Source organism: Salvelinus alpinus, chromosome 14 (genome assembly GCF_045679555.1).
Source record: "Salvelinus alpinus chromosome 14, SLU_Salpinus.1, whole genome shotgun sequence".
NCBI lineage: Eukaryota > Metazoa > Chordata > Actinopteri > Salmoniformes > Salmonidae > Salvelinus > Salvelinus alpinus.
This window is the reverse complement of record NC_092099.1, coordinates 50,191,647-50,215,376: the sequence shown is the minus strand read 5'-3', so window position 1 is coordinate 50,215,376 and position 23,730 is coordinate 50,191,647. Positions and strand designations below refer to the sequence as shown.

The 23,730-nt window shown below is 42.5% G+C and overlaps 1 protein-coding gene across 4 annotated transcripts in view; it reads right to left on the bottom strand.

Moving 5' to 3' along the window:
• Nucleotides 1-3,654: 3,654 nt before the first annotated feature.
• LOC139539019 (ly6/PLAUR domain-containing protein 6B-like) overlaps nucleotides 3,655-23,730 on the bottom strand; it is a 33,777-nt gene continuing 13,701 nt past the window's right edge. For 2 of the 4 annotated variants that reach the window (XM_071341693.1, XM_071341695.1), the window contains 4 exons: nucleotides 11,851-11,977; nucleotides 11,620-11,718; nucleotides 11,267-11,397; nucleotides 3,655-10,417 (listed from right to left, as the gene is read on the bottom strand). In XM_071341693.1, coding sequence (XP_071197794.1) covers nucleotides 10,220-10,417; nucleotides 11,267-11,397; nucleotides 11,620-11,718; nucleotides 11,851-11,953 — 531 coding nt within the window. In that variant the 5' untranslated portion in view covers nucleotides 11,954-11,977 and the 3' untranslated portion in view covers nucleotides 3,655-10,219. Of the gene's footprint in view, nucleotides 10,418-11,266; nucleotides 11,398-11,619; nucleotides 11,719-11,850; nucleotides 11,978-12,175; nucleotides 12,396-16,971; nucleotides 17,203-23,730 lie in introns of those variants that run through there. The other 2 variants (XM_071341692.1, XM_071341694.1) reach the window with 2 other exon arrangements.

Genomic DNA, 23,730 nt, shown 5'->3' with positions numbered 1-23,730 from the left:
TAGCCAATCAGTATCACTGATGTTGAGAGCCAAATCAATGACAACATGGTGGTTCCAATTCTTCCCATAAGTATGTACATACAGTGCCTTCGGAAAGTATTCAGACACCTTGACTTTTTCCACATTTTGTTATGTTAGAGCCTTATTCTAAATTTACATAAGTATTCATACCCTTTGCTATGATAGTCGAAATTCAGCTCAGGTGCATCCTGTTTCCATTGATCATACTTGGAGATGTTTCTACAACTTGATTGGAGTCCACCTGTGGTAAATTCAATTGATTGGACGGGAGTTGGAAAGGCACACACCTGTCTATATAAGGTCCCACAGTTGACAGTGCATGTCAGAGCAAAAACCAAGCCATGAGGTCGAAGGAATTGTCTGTAGAAGTCAGAGACAGGATTGTGTCGAGGCACAGATCTGGGGAAGGGTACCAAAACATTTCTGCAGCATTGAAAGTCGCCATGAACACTGTGGCCTCCATCATTCTTAAATGGAAGAAGTTTGGAACCACCAAGACTCTTCCTAGAGCTAGCCGACCGGCCAAACTGAGCAATCGGGGGAGAAGGGCCTTGGTCAAGGTGGTGACCAAGAACCCGATAGTCAGTCTGACAGAGTTCTAGAGCTCCTCTGGGGAGATGGGATAACCTTCCAGAAGGACAACTATCTCTGCAGCACTCCACCAATCAGGCCTTTATGGTAGAGTGGCCAGACGGAAGCCACTCCTCAATAAAAGGGACATGATTGCCCGCTTGGAGTTGGCCAAAAGGCACCTAGACTCAGACCATGCGAAACAAGATTCTCTGGTGAAACCAAGATTGGTTTGTCATGATAAAACCAAGATTAAACTCTTTGGCCTAAATGCCAAGTGTCACATCTGGAGGAAACCTGGCACCATCCCTACGGTGAAGTATGGTGGTGGCAGCATCATGCTGTGGGGATGTTTTTCAGCGGTAAGGACTGGGAGACTAGTCAGGATCGAGGCAAAGATGAACGGAGCAAAGTACAGAGAGATCCTTGATGAAAACCTGCTCCAGAGCGCTCTGGGGACGAAGGTTCACCTTCCAACAGAACAATGACCCTAAGCACACAGCCAAGACAATGCAGGAGTGGCTTCAGAACAAGCCTCTGAATGTCTTTGAGTGGCCCAGCCAGAGCCTGGACTTGAATCCGATAGAACATCTCTGGAGAGACCTGAAAATAGCTGTGCAGCAACCCTCCCCATCCAACCTTGAGAGGATCTGCAGAGAAGAATGGGAGGAACTCCCCAAATACAGGTGTGCCAAGCTTGTAGCGTCATACCCAAGAAGACTCGAGGCTGTAATTGCTGCCAAAGGTGCTTCAACAAAGTACTGAGTAAAGGGTCTGAATACTTATGTAAATGTAATATTTCCATTTTTAATTTTTAATAAATTAGCAAACATTTCTAAAACCCTGTTTTTGCTTTGTCATTATGGGGTATAGTGTCACGCCCTGACCTTAGTTTTCTATATTTTCTGTATTATTTTGGTCAGGTCAGGGTGTGACGAGGGTGGGTATGTGTGTTTTTGTCTTGTCTAGGGTTGTTGTTTATCTATGGGGATTTTGTATGTCTAGGTAATGTAGGTTTATGGTGGCCTGAATTGGTTCCCAATCAGAGGCAGCTGTTTATCGTTGTCTCTGATTGGGGATCCTATTTAGGTTGCCATTTCCATTTAGGTTTTGTGGGTAGTTGTCTATGTGGAGTTGCATGTCAGCACTCGTTCTATTTAGCTTCACGGACGTTTTTTTGTTACTTTGTTAGTTTGTTCAGTGATCTTCCTTGATTAAAAGAAGAATGTATTCATATCACGCTGCGCCTTGGTCTCCTCAATACGACGAACGTGACATATAGTGTGTAGATGAGGAAAAAAATACTATTTAATCTATTCTTGAATAAGGCTGTAACGTTACAAATATGGAAAAAGTCAAGGGGTCTGAATACTTCCCGAAGGCACTGTATGAAAAATATAGGATAAAGTCAAGGAGTCTCTAATCTGTTTTACACTGACACAAAATATAAACACAACAAAGATATAACTGAGTTACAGTTCATATAAGGAAATCATTCAATTGAAATAGATTCATTATACCCTAATCTATGGATTTCACATGATTGGGAATACAGATATGCACCTGTTGGTAACATGCCTTAAACTGTCAACGATTAAAATGCAATTGTGTTCGTTGTCCGTAGCTTATGCCTGCCCATACCATAACCCCAACGCCACCATGGGGCACTCTGTTCACAACGTTGACATCAGCAAACCCCTCGCCCACATGACACCATACACGTGGTCTGCAGTTGTGAGGCCGGTTGGACATACTGGCAAATTTTCTAAAACGACGTTGAGGGTGACTTATGGTATTTATGGTACTTATGACTTATGAGAAATTAACATGAAATTCTCTGGCAACAGCTCTGGTGGACATTCCTGCAGTCAGCATGCCAATTGCACGTTCCCTCAAAACTTGAGACATAGTGGCCTTTTATTGTCACCAGCACATGGTGTACCTGTGTAATGATCAAGCTGTTTAATCAGCTTCTTGATATGCCACACCTGTCAGGTGGATGGATTATCTTGGCTAAGGAGAAATGGTCACTAACAGTGGTGTAAACAAATTTGTGAACACAATTTGATAGAAATAAGCTTTTTGTGCGTATGGAACATTTCGGGGATCTTTTATTTCAGCTCATGAAACATGGGACCAACACTTTACATGTTGCTTTTATATTTTTGTTCATTTTACATTTATAACCTGAGACATTTCTAAGACTCCACACACCCTGATCAAACATTGATGAGGGAGAATTGTTCAACAAAAAAAAAGGAGCACTGACCCTCACTGCACCATGGCAATGAATAATACATTCCGAGGGTACTAGGAATATTAAAATATTACTGGCCCAGTTTAACTTTATACGAGTCTGCTTTGGTAAGAATCTCTCTGGGGTCAGGCCAGGCCTTTTGTAAGAGTCTGTGTGGTCAGGCCAGGCCTTTTGTAAGAGTCTGTGTGGTCAGGTCAGGCCTTTTGTAAGAGTCTGTCTGGGGTCAGGCCAGGCCTTTTGTAAGAGTCTCTCTGGGGTCAGGCCTTTTGTAAGAGTCTGTCTGGGGTCAGGCCAGGCCTTTCGTAAGAGTCTGTGTGGTCTGGCCAGGCCTTTCGTAAGAGTCTCTCTGGGGTCAGGCCTTTTGTAAGAGTCTGTCTGGGGTCTGGCCTTTGCTCCTCACCTTCACCCTGTATCAAGGGGCTAAGATCTCCGTATCATGGGGCTAAGATCCCTGTAGCAGAACAAAGTGCTGGGATCTCTCTCTCTGAAACCCTGTCAGCCAATTAGCACAGTGAACTCTGCCCTCAAATCGGAATGTTAATCCCTGATTGGCCGTCACCGTGTAAACATACAGTACCAGGACAAATAATTATGTTAAGTAACCTAAACCCGCCACCACCGACCAATACTGTCACTGTAAGATCAGGCCAACTAGGGGCCTGGGGATCAAACAAACATATTGTCCACAGAGGGTAAATGGTCAGATTTGCTATTAAACATGAGTAAGAGGTAAGTGATATTTCTTTTTAGAGTCCTACCCTACAACACCAGAGGGAGAGTATCCAGCCAAGAGAGGAGTTGGGGGGGGGGGGGGGGGAGAGGTGAGTGGATTGATGTGCATACCACTGGGAAACAAAGCACTGCAGGAAGTCTTGACCGTGCTTAGTTGATTATTGGCGTCTTGGCTCAACCATTTCATTATAGTAGCATTATGGGATAAGCCTAACTGTAGTTATAAATGTGGTTTGGTTTCCTAAATAATAATTAAAATGCAATAATAATTGCCCAGACCACTTCAAATGGGCCTTCAATCACTACGGTGCCAACAATGAGAAACACTATTGATATAAGTCATATAACCCAATACCAAACAAATGCTTTTCCAATTTTCAATCCATCAATTCGTTTTTTAATAACTTAAAAATATAATTTAAAAAGGTCAAATAGTGTGTGGTGTGAAATGGACATGTTTTTTTTTTTCATAGCCCACTCCCCTTGAGGCACCCTCAGAGTGGGGTCACGGCCAAGGATCAGTCACTTGCTCAAGGGCAGATTGACAGCTGCTTCACCTAGTCGGCTCAGGGACTCAAACTAGCAACCTTTCGGTTACCGACCCAATGCTCTAACCGCTAGGCTACCTGCTTCCCATTCAATTGAAAACTGTGCTTCAGCGGAATAGATAACTTAAGAAATGTATCAAGTTTAATGCAATAGAAGATCACATGAAGAAAATAGTTACGGCATAGTAAAGCAGGGACTAAATGTTGTCCATGTCAGGCGTTACTTAACATCTCTCTGTCAATAGCATTCACTTAAGATGTACTCCAGTACCTCAGAAGGGCTTGATCAAGCGATTGTTTTAAATCGGAGCAAGCAATGCATTTAGGCAACCTCCTATAACAGCTGACAGTAAGTCACAAAACAGCCATCGGGGACCAGTCTGAGGGGGGTGTATGGGCGGGGGGAGGTAGCAGGAGAGTGCCAGTGGGTCTTTGTTAGGCTGATGACTCCGAGAGGGCGGAAAGTGACAGGCTCTACGCCTAATAAAGCCAGAACAAAGAGAGCAGCGGCCAGAGCACACACACACCCACACACACAATCAACGGCTGTCCAATGGGGGGGGGGTCTTCTGTAAAGCCAAAACACCCAGACAGTGACACACACACACACACACTTTCACTGGTCTCAGACAACAGAAACCCATCCCCCACATATCACACCATACATTCTCTCTCACTGTTTACCTGTATCGTTCTTAGATCAATGGTTATGTAAACCAATGGTTTGTTATGTAAATGTTTGGCTTGAAGAAAAAACATCAAACTAGGGTAAAAATGAGAAGGTAGCCCAAGGGCCTAATTTTAGGAAGTGAATGTCTTGTTTTGACATTCCCTTCAACACCCTCCTTCATGGTACACGCAAGGGCAGGGTGCAGGTGGTGCCCCTACTGGCTATACTCTCACTGGATAGGGATGTTATGGGAGCTGTGATGTGAGACGGGCCGATACATCACAACCAACCATGCTAATCAATCAGCAACATCTTCGCTGCAAGCCGAGCTGAGTGCCACTCCTGAGAAAAGAAAGCAAACAGAAGAGCTTCTGATAACGTCCCTCCAGTTCCCATTAACGCTATCACAACAAATACAGATCGCCTCTCCGATATATGGGGTATCGGTCATTGTACCATATGAACCTTGCACCCAGCTAGCACTTAATGTTCTGAGAACCATATGTTTCTTAGAGCGTGGCTGTACTATGGTTATTTTGCATACAACCTTCCTACAACTTTCTGGGAATGGTGCAAGGATAGTTGCTTGGCTTTGGAACATTCTCAGCACATTTAAGGAATTGACAACAACAAAAAATCTTAATACTTCATTACTTTAACAGAACGTTTGCTAAAAGTTCAATCATGGTTACATTTCATTAAAATGTTGGTAATGTTCTAGGCATGTTCTCCAATTGGTTTGACTGGGGAATGGCCTCAAATAGTTCAGAGAACGTTAAGAAACAACGTTTTTCTGTTGGAATTTCATTACTTCAGCACAACGTTTCCTACAGTTGTCCTCATGGTTCTATTTAAAGTCATGTTCTCAAATTGTTTTGAGGATGTTAAAGGGATACCTCAGGATTTTGGCAATGAAGCCCGATATCTACTTCCCCAGCCAGATGAACTCGTGGATACCATCTTAATGTCTCTATGTCCAGTATGAAGGAAGTTAGAGGTAGTTTTGCGAGCCAAAGCTAACTGGCGTTAACTGGAAGTCTATGATAACTGCTAGCAGTTCCAGTCATTGCACAAATACTCGTTAGTTAAACTGCATGCAGATACATAAAATTGGTATCCACAAGTCAAGGTTTTTATCAAGGATCTCTCTGTAGTTTGCTCTGTTAATCTTTCCCTCGATCCTGATTAGTCTTACCAGTCCCCACAGCACGATGCTGCCACCATGCTTCACTGTAGGGATGGTGCCATGTTCCTCCAGACATGACGCTTGGCATTCAGGTCAAAGAGTTCAATCTTGGTTTCATCAGACCAGAGAATCTTGTTTCTTATGGTCTGAGAGTCTTTAGGCGCCTTTTGGCAAACTCCAAGCGAGTTGTCATGTGCCTTGTTCTGCCCCTGAGCAAGGCAGTTAACCCACTGTTCCTCGGGCGCCAAAGACGTGGATGTTGATTAAGGCAGCCACCCGCATCTCTCTGATTCAGAGGTTGGGTTAAATGCGGAAGACACATTTCAGTTGAATACATTCAGTTGGGCAACGGACTAGGTATCCCCCTTTCCCTTTTATTGAGGAGTGGCTTCCGTCTGGCCACACTACCATAAAGGCCTGATTGGTGGAGTGTTGCAAAGATGGTTGTGCTTCTGGAAGGTTCTCCCATCTCCACAAAGGAACTCTGGAGCTGTCAGAGTGACCATCGGGTTCTTGGTCACTTCCCTGATCAAGGCCCTTCTCCCCGATTGCTCAGTTTGGCCGGGCGGCCAGCTCTAGGAAGAGTCTTGGTGGTTCCAAATTTCTTCCATTTAAGAATGATGGAGGCCACTGTGTTTTTGGGGACCTTCAATGCTGCAGAAATGTTTTGGTACCCTTCCCCAGATCTGTGCCACGACACAATCCTGTCTCGGAGCTCTACGGAAAATTCCTTTGACCTCATGGCTTTGTTTTTGCTCTGACATGCACTGTCAACTGTGGGACCTTATATAGACAGGTGTGAGCCTTTCCAAATCATGTCCAATCAATTGAATTTACCACAGGTGGACTCCAATCCAGTTGTAGAAACATCTCAAGGATGATCAATGGAAACAGGATGCACCGGACCTCAATTTTGAGTTTCATAGCAAAGGGTCTGAATACCTATGTAAATAAGGTATTTCTGTTTCTATTTTTAATATATTTGCCAAAAATTCTAAAAAACAGTTTTCGCTTTGTCATTATGGGGTATTGTGTGTAGATAAAAATTTATTTAATCCATTTTAGAATAAGGCTGTAACGTAACAAAATGTGGAAAAAGTCAAGGGATCTGAATACTTTCAGAATGCACTGTATATATATATATATATTTTACATTTGATTTAGAATTTAAAGTAATTCTGTACTTTGTCATGCATTTGTATGTAGTTTGTAGAGTGCAGTAGCTAATGGGGATCCTAATAAACTAAAGTTAACAGGCAAAATGTTCACTTCAGTTCCCAGAACGTTTAAAATACGTTCAGCTTAACCGGTCAGGAAACGTATGGCTTCATTCCCAGAACCAATCGGGAAACCAAGACTTCCAAGGAACCAAATGTGCTAGGGTGCATAAGGTGGAGATTGCGCAAATATGAACTGCCCTTTTACGATTCCTCACAAAACTAATAAGGTTAGTTTGAAATCATCTTTTAGCTTTTGCCATTTGAATGGATCCAGGCAGTCACAGTCATCAAGCTCTGAGAAAACAAGTAACAACCAATATTTTATAGCAGTTCATAGGAAAAGTTATTACTTGGTCATAAATAATGCAACATTCCCTGGTTTCTTGACATATTCATTAGATATCAATAAAACATGATAAGGTTAATTCCCTAGGTCAACCTTTATGTTGCTGCCAGAGAAAGTCATAATATCCCTTATCTCTCACAACTTTATGGCAATGATCATTTTTGCATATAACTGACCAGACATTGCATGTTTTTATTGTAAATAAATGTCACATTCCATCTTAGTGCTTGTTTGTCAGGTTTCCAGTTCTAAGATCAGATGTGATAAAACCTCTTCACAACATGACGCAGAAACAGTGCCAGTATAAAGCCTGGTGTTGCGTGTCAGCCTCACATGCTAGGATCTATAGAAGGGTTATGATGCGCACCATATGGGTCTTCTGCAATGTTACTGAGAAATGTAGTCTCTAGATTTAAAGAGATAATACATCTGGTAAATGTAGTCTCTAGATTTAAAGAGATAATACATCTGGTAAATGTAGTCTCTAGATTTAAAGAGATAATACCTCTGGTAAATGTAGTCTCTAGATTTAAAGAGATAATACCTCTGGCAAATGTAGTCTCTAGATTTAAAGAGATAATACCTCTGGTAAATGTAGTCTCTAGATTTAAAGAGATAATACCTCTGGTAAATGTAATCTCTAGATTTAAAGAGATAATACCTCTGGTAAATGTAATCTCTAGATTTAAAGAGATAATACCTCTGGTAAATGTAATCTCTAGATTTAAAGAGATAATACCTCTGGTAAATGTAATCTCTAGATTTAAAGAGATAATACCTCTGGTAAATGTAGTCTCTAGATTTAAAGAGATAATACCTCTGGTAAATGTAGTCTCTAGATTTAAAGAGATAATACCTCTGGTAAATGTAGTCTCTAGATTTAAAGAGATAATACCTCTGGTAAATGTAATCTCTAGATTTAAAGAGATAATACCTCTGGTAAATGTAGTCTCTAGATTTAAAGAGATAATACGTGCTTCTACACCTGCATTGCTTGCTGTTTGGGGTTTTAGGCTGGGTTTCTGTACAGCACTTCGAGATATTAGCTTATGTACGAAGGGCTATATAAAATAAACTTGATTTGATTTGAATACATCAGGTAAATGTAGTCTCTAGACTCTACAGTAGTTTAATACTGTGTCGGGGCTGGGTGAGGGAACAGTCTCATGGTCTCTACAGTAGTTTAATACTGTATCGGGGCTGGGTGAGGGAACAGTCTCATGGTCTCTACAGTAGTTTAATACTGTGTCGGGGCTGGATGAGGGAACAGTCTCATGGTCTCTACAGTAGTTTAATACTGTGTCGGGGCTGGGTGAGGGAACAGTCTCATGGTCTCTACAATAGTTTAATACTGTGTCGGGTCTGGGTGAGGGAACAGTCTCATGGTCTCTACAGTAGTTTAATAATGTGTTGGTGTTGGGGCTGGGTGAGGGAACAGTCTCATGGTCTCTACAGTAGTTTAATACTGTGTCGGGGCTGGGTGAGGGAACAGTCTCATGGTCTCTACAGTAGTTTAATAATGTGTTGGGACTGGGTGAGGGAACAGTCTCATGGTCTCTACAGTAGTTTAATAATGTGTTGGGGCTGGGTGAGGGAACAGTCTCATGGTCTCTACAGTAGTTTAATACTGTGTCGGGGCTGGGTGAGGGAACAGTCTCATGGTCTTTACAGTAGTTTATGACTGTGGCAGGGAAGGGGCTGGGTGAGGGAACATTAATTTAGGGCTCTGGAAGATGCTGAGTGAGGAAACAGTAGTGTAGGGCAGGGCTGGGTGAGGAAACAGTAGTGTAGGGCAGGGCTGGATGAGGAAACATTGGTTTAGGGCTCTGGAAGACGCTGGGTGAGGAAACAGTAGTGTAGGGCAGGGCTGGGTGAGGAAACAGTAGTGTAGGGCAGGGCTGGATGAGGAAACATTAGTTTAGGGCTCTGGAAGACGCTGGGTGAGGAGACATTGGTTTAGGGCTCTGGAAGACGCTGGGTGAGGAAACAGTAGTGGAGGGCAGGGCTGGATGAGGAAACATTGGTTTAGGGCTCTGGAAGGGGCTGGGTGAGGAAACCGTAGTGTAGGGCAGGGCTGGGTGAGGAAACAGTTACTGGGCCTCCATCTTTGAATCAGCAGTAGATATTAGACAGACTTATGATGGGCAAAATGGAACAAACCATTATCCTCCTTGAACCCTTCTGGCTGCTCTGCTAGCCAACTGCCCTAGCCAACAAACTACAGTAACTCTATGCATCTGCAGTCCGATGCTCTGCATCCAGTTCTGTAGATCCACTGACCATTGTAATTGTTCCTCTGGCCAATTCTATTGGTTCCATGGATGTTTTTCTCCAGTTCCATTGGCTTATGTAGATCCAACCAGTGTCATCAGTGGTCATTGGTAAACCAAGCATCAGTCATTATGACACTGCTGTATTCCTTTGTGATTGATCGATCCATGTGACATCTTTATCACAGATTACCATCAGACTTGTAAAAACACACATCCTCCATGTTCAGAGGGACATGTTGTTCTGGTCCAGTCTGGTCCCCTCTATAGGGACCTGTTCAGAGGGACATGCTCTTCTGGTCCAGTCTGGTCCCCTCTATAGGGACCTGGTCTGAGGGACATGTTGTTCTGGTCCAGTCTGGTCCCCTCTATAGGGACCTGGTTTGAGTGACAGTAGTTTCACAGTAGGACCAGCCTGGTCAGCCCCAGGCCTAGAGTGGACAGTAACGTCAGCCAGCAGCAGCTCCACGTTGTCCTAACAGGAGTCTGGGATGGGGCTGAGCTGTAGGCCTGCTGCCTCATGGCAAACACAGCATTGGTGTGGTTGGTAGGGACCTCCACGTTGCAGATCATACCCTCACAGCATGACACACACTCCTACAGGAGAACAAGGACAGGGAGACGAGAGAAGAGAAGAGAGAGAGTGGAGGAGTGTGTGACAACAAATTCAAAACACAAGGGCAGCAATAATGGCAAATACTTTTTAGATGATTCTACAAATGAGACTGAATAGATCATGGTTAGTGATTTACTGTGTGTGTGGAGGGGTTTAGGTGATTTACTGTGTGTGTGGAGGGCTTTAGGTGAATTACTGTGTGTGTGGAGGGGCTTAGGTGAATTACTGTGTGTGTGGAGGGGTTTAGGTGAATTACTGTGTGTGTGTGTGTAACAGTATAGCTTCCGTCCCACCCCTCGCCCCTACCTGGGCTCGAACCAGGGACCCTCTGCACACATCAACAACTGCCTCCCACGAAGCATCGTTACCCATCGCAAAAGCCGCGGCCCTTGCAGAGCAAGGGGAACAACTACTTCAAGGTTTCAGAGCGAGTGACGTCACCGATTGAAACGCTATTAGCGCGCACCCCGCTAATTAGCTAGCCATTTCACACCGGTTACATTCACCCCCCTTTTGACCTCCTCCTTTTCCGCAGCAACCAGTGATCCGGGTCACGGCACCAATGTAACAGTATATCTTCCGTCCCTCTCCTCGCCCCTATCTGGGCTCGAACCAGGGACCCTCTGCACACATCAACAACTGCCTCCCACGAAGCATCGTTACCCATCGCTCCACAAAAGCCGCGGCCCTTGCAGAGCAAGGGGAACAACTACTTCAAGGTCTCAGAGCGAGTGACGTCACCGATTGAAACGCTATTAGCGCGCACCCCGCTAACTAGCTAGTCATTTCACACCGGTTACATGTGGAGGGGTTTAGGTGTATGGACTTACAGTGTGACCTGTGTCCCTGTGATGTCTACAGCCAGACGTATGACACTCCTTACGAGCAGCACACTTCTTGGTTACAAACTTGGTCTTGCCGTGACTGGTGAAATGGTGCACTGTCATACAGAACTGGCTATCTGAGGAAAGGATGACCAATAAATATACATTACTCAACTGGTTAGCTGGTTTTGTCATGCATTGGCTATAACTGCATAATCATAAGCTATTATAATAGTGTAACAGCAATAACAACAATGGTCATTAAGTACTGGTTAGCCCCATCAGTAACGCCAATGAGAAACAATAAAGACATGCATAATATCTGACAGTATCATTGTGTAACAACAGAGGGAACTCACTCGGTGGACACCACTTGTCCTCAGCCCAGCGGTTGCAGGTGTAGTTGTCTGCAGCTCTCTCACAGGTGAAGCACTTGAAGCTCTTAGGGAATGGAGTGGCTGTAAAGAGATGTTTTCACTCAAATTCCTCCTGTTCAAACTTCCTTTTTGATGGATATCAATGTTACTTCAGGTAGTTGATGTCATTGTTCAAGAAATTACATAAATTTCAACCAGTAAGCAGAAACGCACCTTCCACAGGAGGTTTGACATTGTTGAAGTTGATGCGATGAGATTTAACCCGGTCACATATTACCACCAGTGCCAGGAGATGGACAGCGGTGGTGAATGACATCTTCACAGTCCCTCTAGCAGTAACCTTCAAAACAGACACAGAAGCGATCAGGATGGCTATATAGTCAGCGATTCTAGTTAGTCATATTTGAGAAGCATTGGATGTGATCTAGAACCAGGAGCGGCGGAATGGAGACGAAGAGAGAAAGGGGTGACTAGAAGGAGTAGTTCATATCGAGACAAACATAAATAACCTCTCTGGGACATTGAGAAGGTTGATTACCACGGTATTGAATAACTCCATGCTGAGGGGTCTGAGCTGAAGGGTAGGACTCCAGAGAGCTTTTGAATGGCTCTGTTCTTTATCAGGTCTCGGGCCCTCCAGCCTCTGAACCTTGACCTCTGGTCAGGTAACCTGGGGTACAGGTGAGTGGGGCGGGGTAATCAGAGAGATCAGGAGTTACGGCGCAGGGAGCACACTGGCTCACTGGGATCTGCAGAGTCTGTAGAGGGGATAAAGAGATGATTCCCTCCCTGTATAGCTGATATTTGAGCAGGCAATGGAGAGTAGCCTACAGGCCCTCATAGGGACCTCTGGGGCCACTTATGAGAGGAGCCAAGAGCAATCGACAGCTGCTCTTTTGGGACCTTTTGATGAACAGAGCAAACAGGCTGAATCTTGGCTGAACATGTTGTTATATGTTGTTAATATCACATTATTATTATCAAATTTGTAATCAAGCATCATTAATGTAATGGTAGTTGTAAGTAGCAAAGGCAGGCAAAACAGAAGAGTGGAGAGGCCAAAACAAAAAGCATCGAACACGAGCCTTGTGTCACGTTAAATACTAGCAGCACATTATTGGGATTCTGATAACATTAAAATGACAAATTGGAGGCATTTGAACATAGAGAAAGTCTAGCAGCACATTATTGGGATTCCGATAACATTATGTTGAAATGCCTCCAATTTGTCATCTTAGATCAAAGAGACAAGTCTTTTAGAGACAGAAGTGTCTGCAGGGAGTTGGTCGCAGGATGAACCCCAAGGCACATGATTCAAATATCCAATAAGTTCATTAAATCAACCAAGGGAATTGATTCTACATTGTCTCAAGTCACCATCTTTAGGCTCTCTCTCATATCCAACTGTCCTCAGTCCCAGTCAGTTGAGAAAACACACCTTTTGGCATTTCCAAATCACAAGCGGTTGAGTCATCACGCTGAAATAATTACTTAATAACTATAACATTATGGAACTATATTGCAATGCCTTTAGAGTTCGAAAATGCTGACAGTCCGTCATGTATTATTTGTCAAGTAACGATGCCAATGAAAAACAAGATAAAACAAAGCACATTTTCCCAGAGGCATAATCATTGAGTTTTCAGACGACACCCATTTCCTCCTCCTGTCTGGTGGTGCAATAGAGGCTGGTGTTGATTCAATCACTTCCTGTGTCTGGGCCGACACCTCAATAACAAATAGACCCAAGTCACCCAAAAACTATTACCATTTTATAACCATTCTACAACACAGACAGTTTCTTTCAGGTTAGCATAGAGCTGCGTTTCTTAATTAAAGTATGGGTCACGACCAAAATATACCCAAGTCACCCAACCACTATTACCATTTTATAACCATTCTACAACACAGACCGTTTCTTTCAAGTTAGCATAGAGCAGAGTTTCTTAATTAAAGTATGGGTCGCGACCCACCTGTTAATGGTTCGTTGCGACGTAAAGGTATAAATATTTAATTTCTGCAGTTTTCTTGAAGATCACTGCGCGACCCACATGCTGTAGCGCTGTCGTTCAAGCCACTGACTTGTTATTCCACGCGCCATCACTCACCGCTGTCATGGAATGGACTCATGCTAGCCATAAATTCTGACTGAGCTCAATCGTCATGAAACGCAAATACAGTGATGATTTTTTGTCTCTTTCATACAAACTTTGAGAAATAACGAGGATTGCTCACAATGTGTTTTGTGTGGGGAAGTGCTTAGTAATGAGTCTCTAAAAACGAACAAATGCATAAAACGACACGTCCTGACCAAACATCCAGGCACAACATAACGGTAAACCCAGGGAGTTCTTTCAGAACAGGGCAGAATGCTTCAGGAAACAGTACTTCGAAAGTGTAAAAGTAAATCAACTAACATGGCATTGTTGTCATTTAATAACAGGTGATGATAGGCAGAAATAAGGGAGCACTATATCTCAGAGTAGTAGATGTGAATGTCTTTCAAACAATCCCCTAGCCTTGTAACGTTACACAGCTAACGTTAATAGCTAACGTTAGCCAAAGCAAGCCAACTAGCTACTGATAGTAGTGCAACCATAAGAAACAGTACAGATGAAGATGAAAAATTATCATTTTACTGTATAAATTATCGTTGAAAACAAGTCTAGGTTGGAACTGTTGCTGTTACAAGTATTAATATTGTAACGACCCTGGGTTTATAACCGCGGAAATCGACTCTGCCGCTTGAGCATGCTTTTGCGGCACAGTCGATAGCGCGCCGGACCTCGGGCTAGAAGGTCGAGGGTTCGAGACCTGCTCCCTGCTGTTTCATTACAATATTTATTCTGAACTGGAATAAAGTGATTGAAGCAAGATGCTTTTTGAGACAAACAGTCACACATTTCTGGGTTGTTCATCTGAAGCAGAAAGCAGTCTCCTGCCTGACTGAGAGAGCAGTAGATGTTCTGATCCAGTTTGGCACCACATACCTATGCAAGCCAGGGTTCTGAAGTACAGAAACAGGGTCATTGCTGAGCATCACCTCAGTGTTGCACTGTCTAAAGCAAAGCCCAGAATAGACCTGCTTGTTGGAAACTTCAACCAGACACACACCTCTCATTAGGACTGTGTGTATGTGTGTGTTTTCTGGTCTACATATGTGTGATGTGATCAATCCGTTTATTCCAGTTCAGAATGAAATAATGTATTGTATTTTAACAGCAACAGTTTCAACCTAGACAGGTATGTAAGAGTGTTTTTAATGGGGGAAAATAAACATGAAAATATATTTATGGGTATTTCATTGTTATTTGTTTTTGTCTATATTGCTTTTTCTTTTTAGGCATAAAGGCAATGAAATGTTCCGATATTTACGTATAGTTGCATATTTTCCTAAGCTTGGGTCCCAGGAAAACACAGAATTTCTATTTTGGGTCTCAGGCTGAAAAAGTTTAAGAACCCCTGGCATAGAGACACAGATTCAACTGCACTGACAAGTCTTAAGATTTTTTTTATTTTTCAGCCAAATTTGTAACGATTATCTAATTAATTGGGATAGGGGGCAGCATTTTCACTTTTGCATGAAATGCGTGCCCAGAGTAAACTGTCTGCTACTCAATCCCAGATGCTAATATATGCATATTATTATTATTAGTAGTATTGGATAAAAACACTCTGAAGTTTCTAAAACTGTTTGAATGATGTCTGTGAGTATAACAGAACTCATATGGCAGGCGAAAACCTGAGAAAAATCCAACCAGGGAGTGGGAAATCTGAGGTTTGTAGTTTTTCAAAGCTTGTCCTACCAAATACACAGCGTCTATGGGGTGAAGTTGCACTTCCTAAGGCTTCCACTAGATGTCAACCGTCTTTAGAAACTTGTTTCAGGCTTCTGCTATAAAGGAGGGGGGAATGGGAGATGAATGAGTCATGGGTCTGGCAGAGTGTCTCAGGCTCGTGACGCACGCTCCTGACAGAGTTAGCTCTCGTTCCAGTGCTTTGCTGCAGACAATGGAATTCTCCGGTTGGAACATTATTGATGATTTATGTTAAAAACATCCTAAAGATTAATTCCATACATCGTTTGATATGTTTCTACGACCTGTAACGGAACTTTTCGAGTTTTTGTCTGGACGCAGCGCTCATGAAGATGGATTACTGGGCTGAAAACGCTAACTTGTGGCTATTTGGACATAAATTATGGACTTTATGGAACAAATCAGTCATTTATTGTCGAACTGGGATTCCTGGGAGTGCATTCTGATGAAGATCATCAAAGGTAAGTGAATATTTATCATGTCATTTCTAACTTCTGTTGACTCCAACATGGCGGATATTTCTTTGGCTGGATTGGGCTCTAGCGTCGTACTCAGATTATGCTTTTTCCGTAAAGTTTTTTTGAAATCTGTCACAGCGGTTGCATTAAGGAGAAGTCTATCTTTAATTCTGTGAATAACACTTGTATCTTTTATCAATGTTTATTATGAGTATTTCTGGGATTTCTGTGGCTATCTGCAAAAACACCGGATGTTTTGGAATCAAAATATTACTGCACGTAACGAGCCAATGTAAACTGAGATTTTGGGATATAAATATGCACATTATCGAACAAAACATACATGTATTGTGTAACATGATGTCCTATGAGTGTCATCTGATGAAGATCATCAAAGGTTAGTGATTCATTTTATCTATATTTCTGCTTTTTGTGACTCCTATCTTTGGCTTGAAAAATGGCTGTTTTTTTTTTTACTTGGCTCTGAACTAACATAATCATATGTTGTGCTTTCTCTGTAAAGCCTTTTTGAAATCGGATACGATGGGTAGATTAACAAGATGTTTATCTTTCATTTGCTGTATTGGACTTGTTAATGTGTGAAAGTTACATATTTCCCCAAAATATTTTAGAATTTCCTGCGCTGCCTTTTCAGCGGAATGTTGTCGAGGGGTTCCGCTAGCGGAACGCCTGCGATAGAAAGGTTCAAGTAGCATTGATTGCCCAACCAAGCACACAGACTGATTAGAGAAGTAGTAAGTGTAATCCTTCCTTAAAAAGACAGTTCACTACGCCAGGCGGTGAAGAGAGTTCACTACGCCAGGCGTTGAAGACAGTTCACTACGCCAGGCGTTGAAGACAGTTCACTATGCCAGGTGGTGAAGACAGTTCACTACGCCAGGCATAGAAGACAGTTCACTACGCCAGGTGGTAAAGACAGTTCACTACGCCAGGCGGTGAAGACAGTTCACTACGCCAAGCGTTAAGACAGTTCACTATGCCAGGCGGTGAATATAGCCAAAATGACATGCTAACTAAAACATGAACAGTAGCCTTACCTTAGGTTCAAATTAAGTGAAACCTTATCCACGTGTATGTATCCACAGAGACAAAGTAAGAGCCTTGCTTAACCGATCTTTCCAGTCAGGTTGAGTGTGACAAGATAGACTCCTGGTTTACTAGAAGCACTAGGAAGTAATTTAATTCCCTGCCACCCCCTCCTTAAATCAGAGTTCCAAGAGGTCAGCGACCCTCAACTTCCTGACACTGCAGCAATGTGATTGGATGACAGGTTGGGGGAACTATGGGAACAGTCACTATCTATCAGGAGTGTGTCAGCTAGTCTGCCTGCCTGCCCACCTCATTACCAATCACACCACACACACACACACACACACACACACACACACACACACACACACACACACACACACACACACACACACACACACACACACACACACACACACACACACACACACACACACACACACACACACACAGAGAGGGAGGGCAAACTCCAAAATACCCCTTATCTAGTGAGTTTGTCCATCAAGCAGCCAAAGGCAGCCCAGATAAAACATGTGCCTGGGAGAGAGATGAGTCATATCATGACAAGTCATTTTCTCCTTCACAAAGCTAAGCCAGGTGGAATCATGGGAAGAGTTGACAGGTTAGTGCATCGATGTACCTGTTACTGAGTCACAATCTGAACAATTGAACAGTTAAGTCTTGTTGCGGCCTCCTGTGACCTATCAGTTCAGTACTGATGCTCTGTCTCCAAACATCTTAGCATATTGGTAAGTCATTCATCTGCTACACACTCCCCATTATCAAACACTTGAGTGGAAACAGTATAATTGATAAGACAGTTTGTGCTCTTTGGAAATGACTAGGTTCTCTCTGTTTTCAGTAGTAACTACAAAACATCACCTTCCTTGAACCCTATTCCCCTCCTCCTCTATTCCCTTATTCTTCTCCTCCTTTAGTAAATCAGCAGGTCTTCCCCTGAAGGTCACTGGGATCAGTGAAGGAATCTAGTTCACATGATAACGAAGGAAAGGAGTCTGAAATGGAAACAATCCACATCCAAGTGCACTCTCTGCAGGGGTCCAGACATTTTTAAGAGGGGTTTTAACCACTTCCAGAGTTCTGAGTTCCGGTGAAGATCAGCTATGTCTGGAAAACACATTCCATTGGAGCGGTGCACCTGACTGGCTTACTCAGTTAACCAACCAGCACCTGGCTCTGATAACACAGTACATGTGGGGAGAGAGGAGAACGCAGCACAGCAGCCTTTTTCCCCCCAGCTTTTATTTTAAGCCCCTCGGCTTTGTTTCACTGAGTCAGGTTGCAAACTGCCAAGGATTTTTATTCTCCATGTGGGTTACCATGAGAAGCTCATATTGTATTTAAGGCAGTTGGCTTTCTGGTGAATTCCTCAGTGAATGGCCACGGTCACACTAAAATCTTTGCAGTATGTTGAGTGTTGACCTAGGAGATATGCATGCAATAACTTTTTTTCAATCATATAGTATCGATGTTTTTTATTTTTATATCTGTCCATATTGTCCATGAGTTTCTAGTAGATAGACAATATGGTTTAAGAAAAAAATAGCCTAATTAATGAAAAAAGCATCTAAATCAACAACGGCATTATTTTAAATTACCTCTGCAACTCGTAAAGCTATTGACTTTTTTCACAACTGCCACCAAAACACTGACAACAAATACATACTGACATAGTAGTAAAAAAAATGTAAGTGTGTAAAAAAAGGATATTTCATGCGGAAACCAAATGGTATTCACTAAGTTGATGGTTTATATTTAGGATAACGATTTCCAGCTTTGCCATTCTATTTTTTATTATTTCATATATTTCACATGATAAGGCCACACAGAGGGCAAGAGATTACAGACACCTGTGATAATCTGAAGTACCCAAAACGGCCACTAGATGTCTTGTGATAGAGTACATAAAACCCCTTAAAACTGCAATATGTATCTTTTTGGGCGACCCAACCAAATTCACATAGACATGAGTGTTACAGATCTGTCATTTTCATTGAAAGCAATGAAAAAGCAAGCGGTAAATCTGTTCTATGTGCGCTATTTCTATGCTTCCCGTTTTTTAAGTTTAGTTTTTGCGTCTTTTACTTTCAGTTTTGTACACCAGCTTCAAACAGCTGAAAATACAATCCTTTTTGTTATGGAAAATATATTTCACAGCGGTTTAGACCGAACAGTAAATTCTTTACACTATACTTGATCGTTTTGTCACGTAAACAAAAATGTGGCAAACTTTTAGAATTTTAGCAACCAGGAAATGGCGGAGCGATTTCTGCATAGTGCAGCTATAAAGAAACCAAAGTTCTAATAGTTCATTGGTAAACTTTGAAAGTTTCCAGTAATATACCCTCCCTTTGCAACCCTAGACATGACCATTCAATTAAAGTAATGTAAATAAAAGACAATATATCCCAACTGTGACAGCTTCTACAAGTCTTAAATGGTTGATAGCGTAGGGGGCAAGGGAACGGAGAGTGTAATCCGATAAGGAAACGATCAAAGCCATCACCCACTAACGACTCCTACTAGTGCCCCACAGCTCCCTCAAGGCTGACACACTAAACTCAGGGGCGATAGCACAACACACAGTGTTGTTAAAGTGCCTCCCGTCAGGGAAGTTGACTGCATATTGTGAAGAAGAGGCATACAGTACAATAATCTAGGCATATGTCTAAATGAACAGAACATTCCCCAAATCCATCAACATCAAGACAATGTAACACTTATTGGTTCTCACAGACTAAAAAGACACTTCAATGTAAATAACCATACCTGGCACTCCATAAATACCATTATCACCTAGGTTAAGCAGGTTTCCAGGACTGTCAAACAAATATGCTTTGGTTTACTTGAAATATGGTGCCTGGTTTACTTGAAATATGGTGCCTGGTTTACTTGAAGTTTGGTGCTTTGGTTTACTTTAAATAGCTGCTCAGTTTACTTTAAATATGATGCCTGGTTTACTTGAAATATGGTGCCTGGTTTACTTTAAATAGCTGCTCAGTTTACTTTAAACATGATGCACCGGTTTACTTTAAACATTGTGCCTGGTTAACTTTAAATATGGTGCCTGGTTTACTTTAAATTTGGTGCCTGGTTTACTTTAAATATGGTGCCTGGTTTACTTTAAATTTGGTGCCTGGTTTACTTTAAATTTGGTGCCTGGTTTACTTTAAATTTGGTGCCTGGTTTACTTTAAATTTGGTGCCAGGTTTACTTTAAATATGGTGCCTGGTTTACTTTAAATTTGGTGCCAGGTTTACTTTAAATTTGGTGCCTGGTTTACTTTAAATTTCGTGCCTGGTTTACTTTAAATTTGGTGCCAGGTTTACTTTAAATATGGTGCCTGGTTTACTTTTCAGTCATGGTGGCCTCCTCGGTTTGACATCGAGCAGAGAGGGGATAGTAGAGGGAGAGAGATATTTTCACACCACTGATATGGAAGTGTACTGTATACCACTAGCAGAGGAGGCTGGTGGGAGGAGCTACAGGAAGACGGGCTCATTGTAATGGCTGGAATTGAATTGATGGTGAGGAGTCATATGTTTGATACCGTTCCATTGACTCCTTTCCAGCCATTACAATGAGCCCGTCCTCTTATACCTCCTCCCACCAGCCTCCGCTGACCACTAGAGGCAGGAACACTTGGCAAGAAACTGATTCTTCAACTATAAACTGACAAAAAAAGAACAATAGATGTGGGTAAACGTCCCATAAGGCTGAATATAAAACACTGGAGGAGTCCAGCCCAGACCACACAGTGTTACACTTATGTAGCTGACTCACAGTGATGCTATGGCAAACGTTAAACAGAGATGATAAATACCTGGTATCATTCTGTGAGAAACTAAGAATGCAAACTAAACTGTCCACCTAAAAGTCATGGTGTGGTTTATCCTGAGGGCAACAGCATTTTCACTTTAGTTAAGACTTACTATAAACTGGGTGGTTCGAGCCCTGAATGCTGATTGGCTGACAGTCGTGGTATATCAATCAGACCGTATACCACGGGTATGACAAACCATTTATATTTACTGCTCTAATGACGTTGGTAACCAATTTATAATAGCAATAAGGCACCTCGGGTGTTTGTGGTATATGGTCAATATACCAAGGCTAAGGGCTGTATCCAAGCCCTTAGCCATTGTATATTGGCCATATACCACACCCCCTCATTTATTGCTTAAATAGACCAGTACGACTGGATTTTAATAAGATATGCAGATATTTTCACAATACACATGACTCAAGACTCAATTAAATAATACTGTTTTGACTTCTAAGAATGAAGAGTCCGCTTTGATTGATTTTGATGAAGGGAACCTCCCCTGACAGTTTTGATTTCTTCTTGTCAAGACCAGTACGTAGGGTATCTAGTTTCAGCCGTTTATTTTACGCCCGCTACGTTAGGTTAATAGTGTAATGACTGTTTATGGTGGCTGTCTCAATTAAAGAGAGGTTTGTGGAGCGGTGACCGTCTACTCAGACCAGCTACATCAAGGAAAAAACAAGTACAGAGACTGCTGAGACAAAAATCTTCAGGCAGCTTTACACTGAAATGTTTCTGCTATTTTCTGTATAGCGTTACACCCTACCAGTTTGGAAAGCCCTGGGCCAATCCAAATTACAGATTTATAGCTTTGTTTTTGTTAAATGTACAGAGGTAGAGAGACGGGGAGTCGCGTCATGACAGGGACTGTATGTAGGTGGACACACCAGTCACTAGTGTCAGCATGGCTTGACAGCGTGACAATGCTCAGTGACGCCTCGAGGGTTGTGGGTACCTCAATGGACACGGAATACAATGTGCGTCCCTATTTTTAGCTGCAGCTGATTGTGGGGGAGGAAAATGGGAGAAAGGCTTGAGTCATGGATTCAGAGGTGTTGTAGAACAGGATGGTGGTAACAAGCTGCTGATTCAGGGACAGTTCTGCCTTCTGTTCTTTTGAACACAACCTATACAATAGCTATATTTTCTTATACCCTTTTCAGTTGTGACATTACCCACTGCCCGCCTTGTGACAAGAGACAAAGAAATGGGGGGGTGGGGGGGTTCTGGCTGCATCAGGTCTGCAGAAAGAGAGAGAGCTTCCATTGGCACCTTCCTGACCTGGCACAAAAAAACATCACGTCTATAGAGAGAAACCATCACCTCTACAGAGAGAAACCATCACGTCTACAGAGAGAAACCATCACGTCTACAGAGAGAAACCATCACGTCTACAGAGAGAAACCATCACGTCTACAGAGAGAAACCATCACGTCTATAGGAGAAACCATCACGTCTACAGAGAGAATCCATCACGTCTACAGAGAGAAACCATCACGACTTCTACAGAGAGAAACCATCACAACTTCTACAGAGAGAAACCATCAGGACATCTACAGAGAGAAACCATCACGTCTATAGAGAGAAACCATCACAACTTCTACAGAGAGAAACCATCATGTCTATAGAGAGAAAACATCACGTCTATAGAGAGAAACCATCACGTCTATAGGAGAAACCATCACGTCTACAGAGAGAAACCCTCACGTCTATAGGAGAAACCATCACGTCTATAGAGAGAAACCACCAGGTCTATAGGAGAAACCATCACGTCTACAGAGAGAAACCCTCACGTCTATATAGAGAAACCATCACGTCTATAGAGAGAAACCATCACGTCTATAGGAGAAACCATCACATCTATAGAGAGAAACCATCACGTCTATAGGAGAAACCATCACGTCTATAGAGAGAAACCATCACATCTACAGAGAGAAACCATCACGTCTACAGAGAGAAACCATCACGTCTATAGAGAGAAACCATCACGTCTATGGAGAGAAACTATCACGTCAATAGAGAGAAACCATCACGTCTATAGAGAGAAATCATCACGTCTAGAGAGAGAAACCATCACGTCTATAGAGAGAAACCATCACGTTTATAGGAGAAACCATCACGTTTATAGGAGAAACCATCACGTCTATAGAGAGAAACCATCCCGTCTATAGAGAGAAACCATCACGTCTATTGGAGAAACCATCACGTCTACAGAGAGAAACCATCACGTCTATGGAGAGAAACCATCACGTCTATGGAGAGAAACTAGCACGTCAATAGAGAGAAACCATCACGTCTATAGAGAGAAATCATCACGTCTAGAGAGAGAAACCATCACGTCTATAGGAGAAACCATCACGTCTACAGAGAGAAACCATCACGTCTATAGGAGAAACCATCACGTCTACAGAGAGAAACCATCACGTCTACAGAGAGAAACCATCACGTCTATAGAGAGAAAGCATCACTTCTACAGAGAGAAACCATCACGACTTCTACAGAGAGAAACCATCACGACTTCTACAGAGAGAAACCATCACAACTTCTACAGAGAGAAACCATCACATCTATAGAGAGAAACCATCACGTCTAGAGAGAAACCATCACGTCTATAGGAGAAACCATCACATCTACAGAGAGAAACCCTCACGTCTACAGAGAGAAACCATCACGTCTATAGGAGAAACCATCACGTTTATAGGAGAAACCATCACGTCTATAGAGAGAAACCATCACGTCTATAGAGAAAAACCATCACGTCTATTGGAGAAACCATCACGTCTACAGAGAGAAACCATCACGTCTATAGAGAGAAACTATCACGTCAATGGAGAGAAACCATCACGTCTATAGAGAGAAATCATCACGTCTAGAGAGAGAAACCATCACGTTTATAGGAGAAACCATCACGTCTACAGAG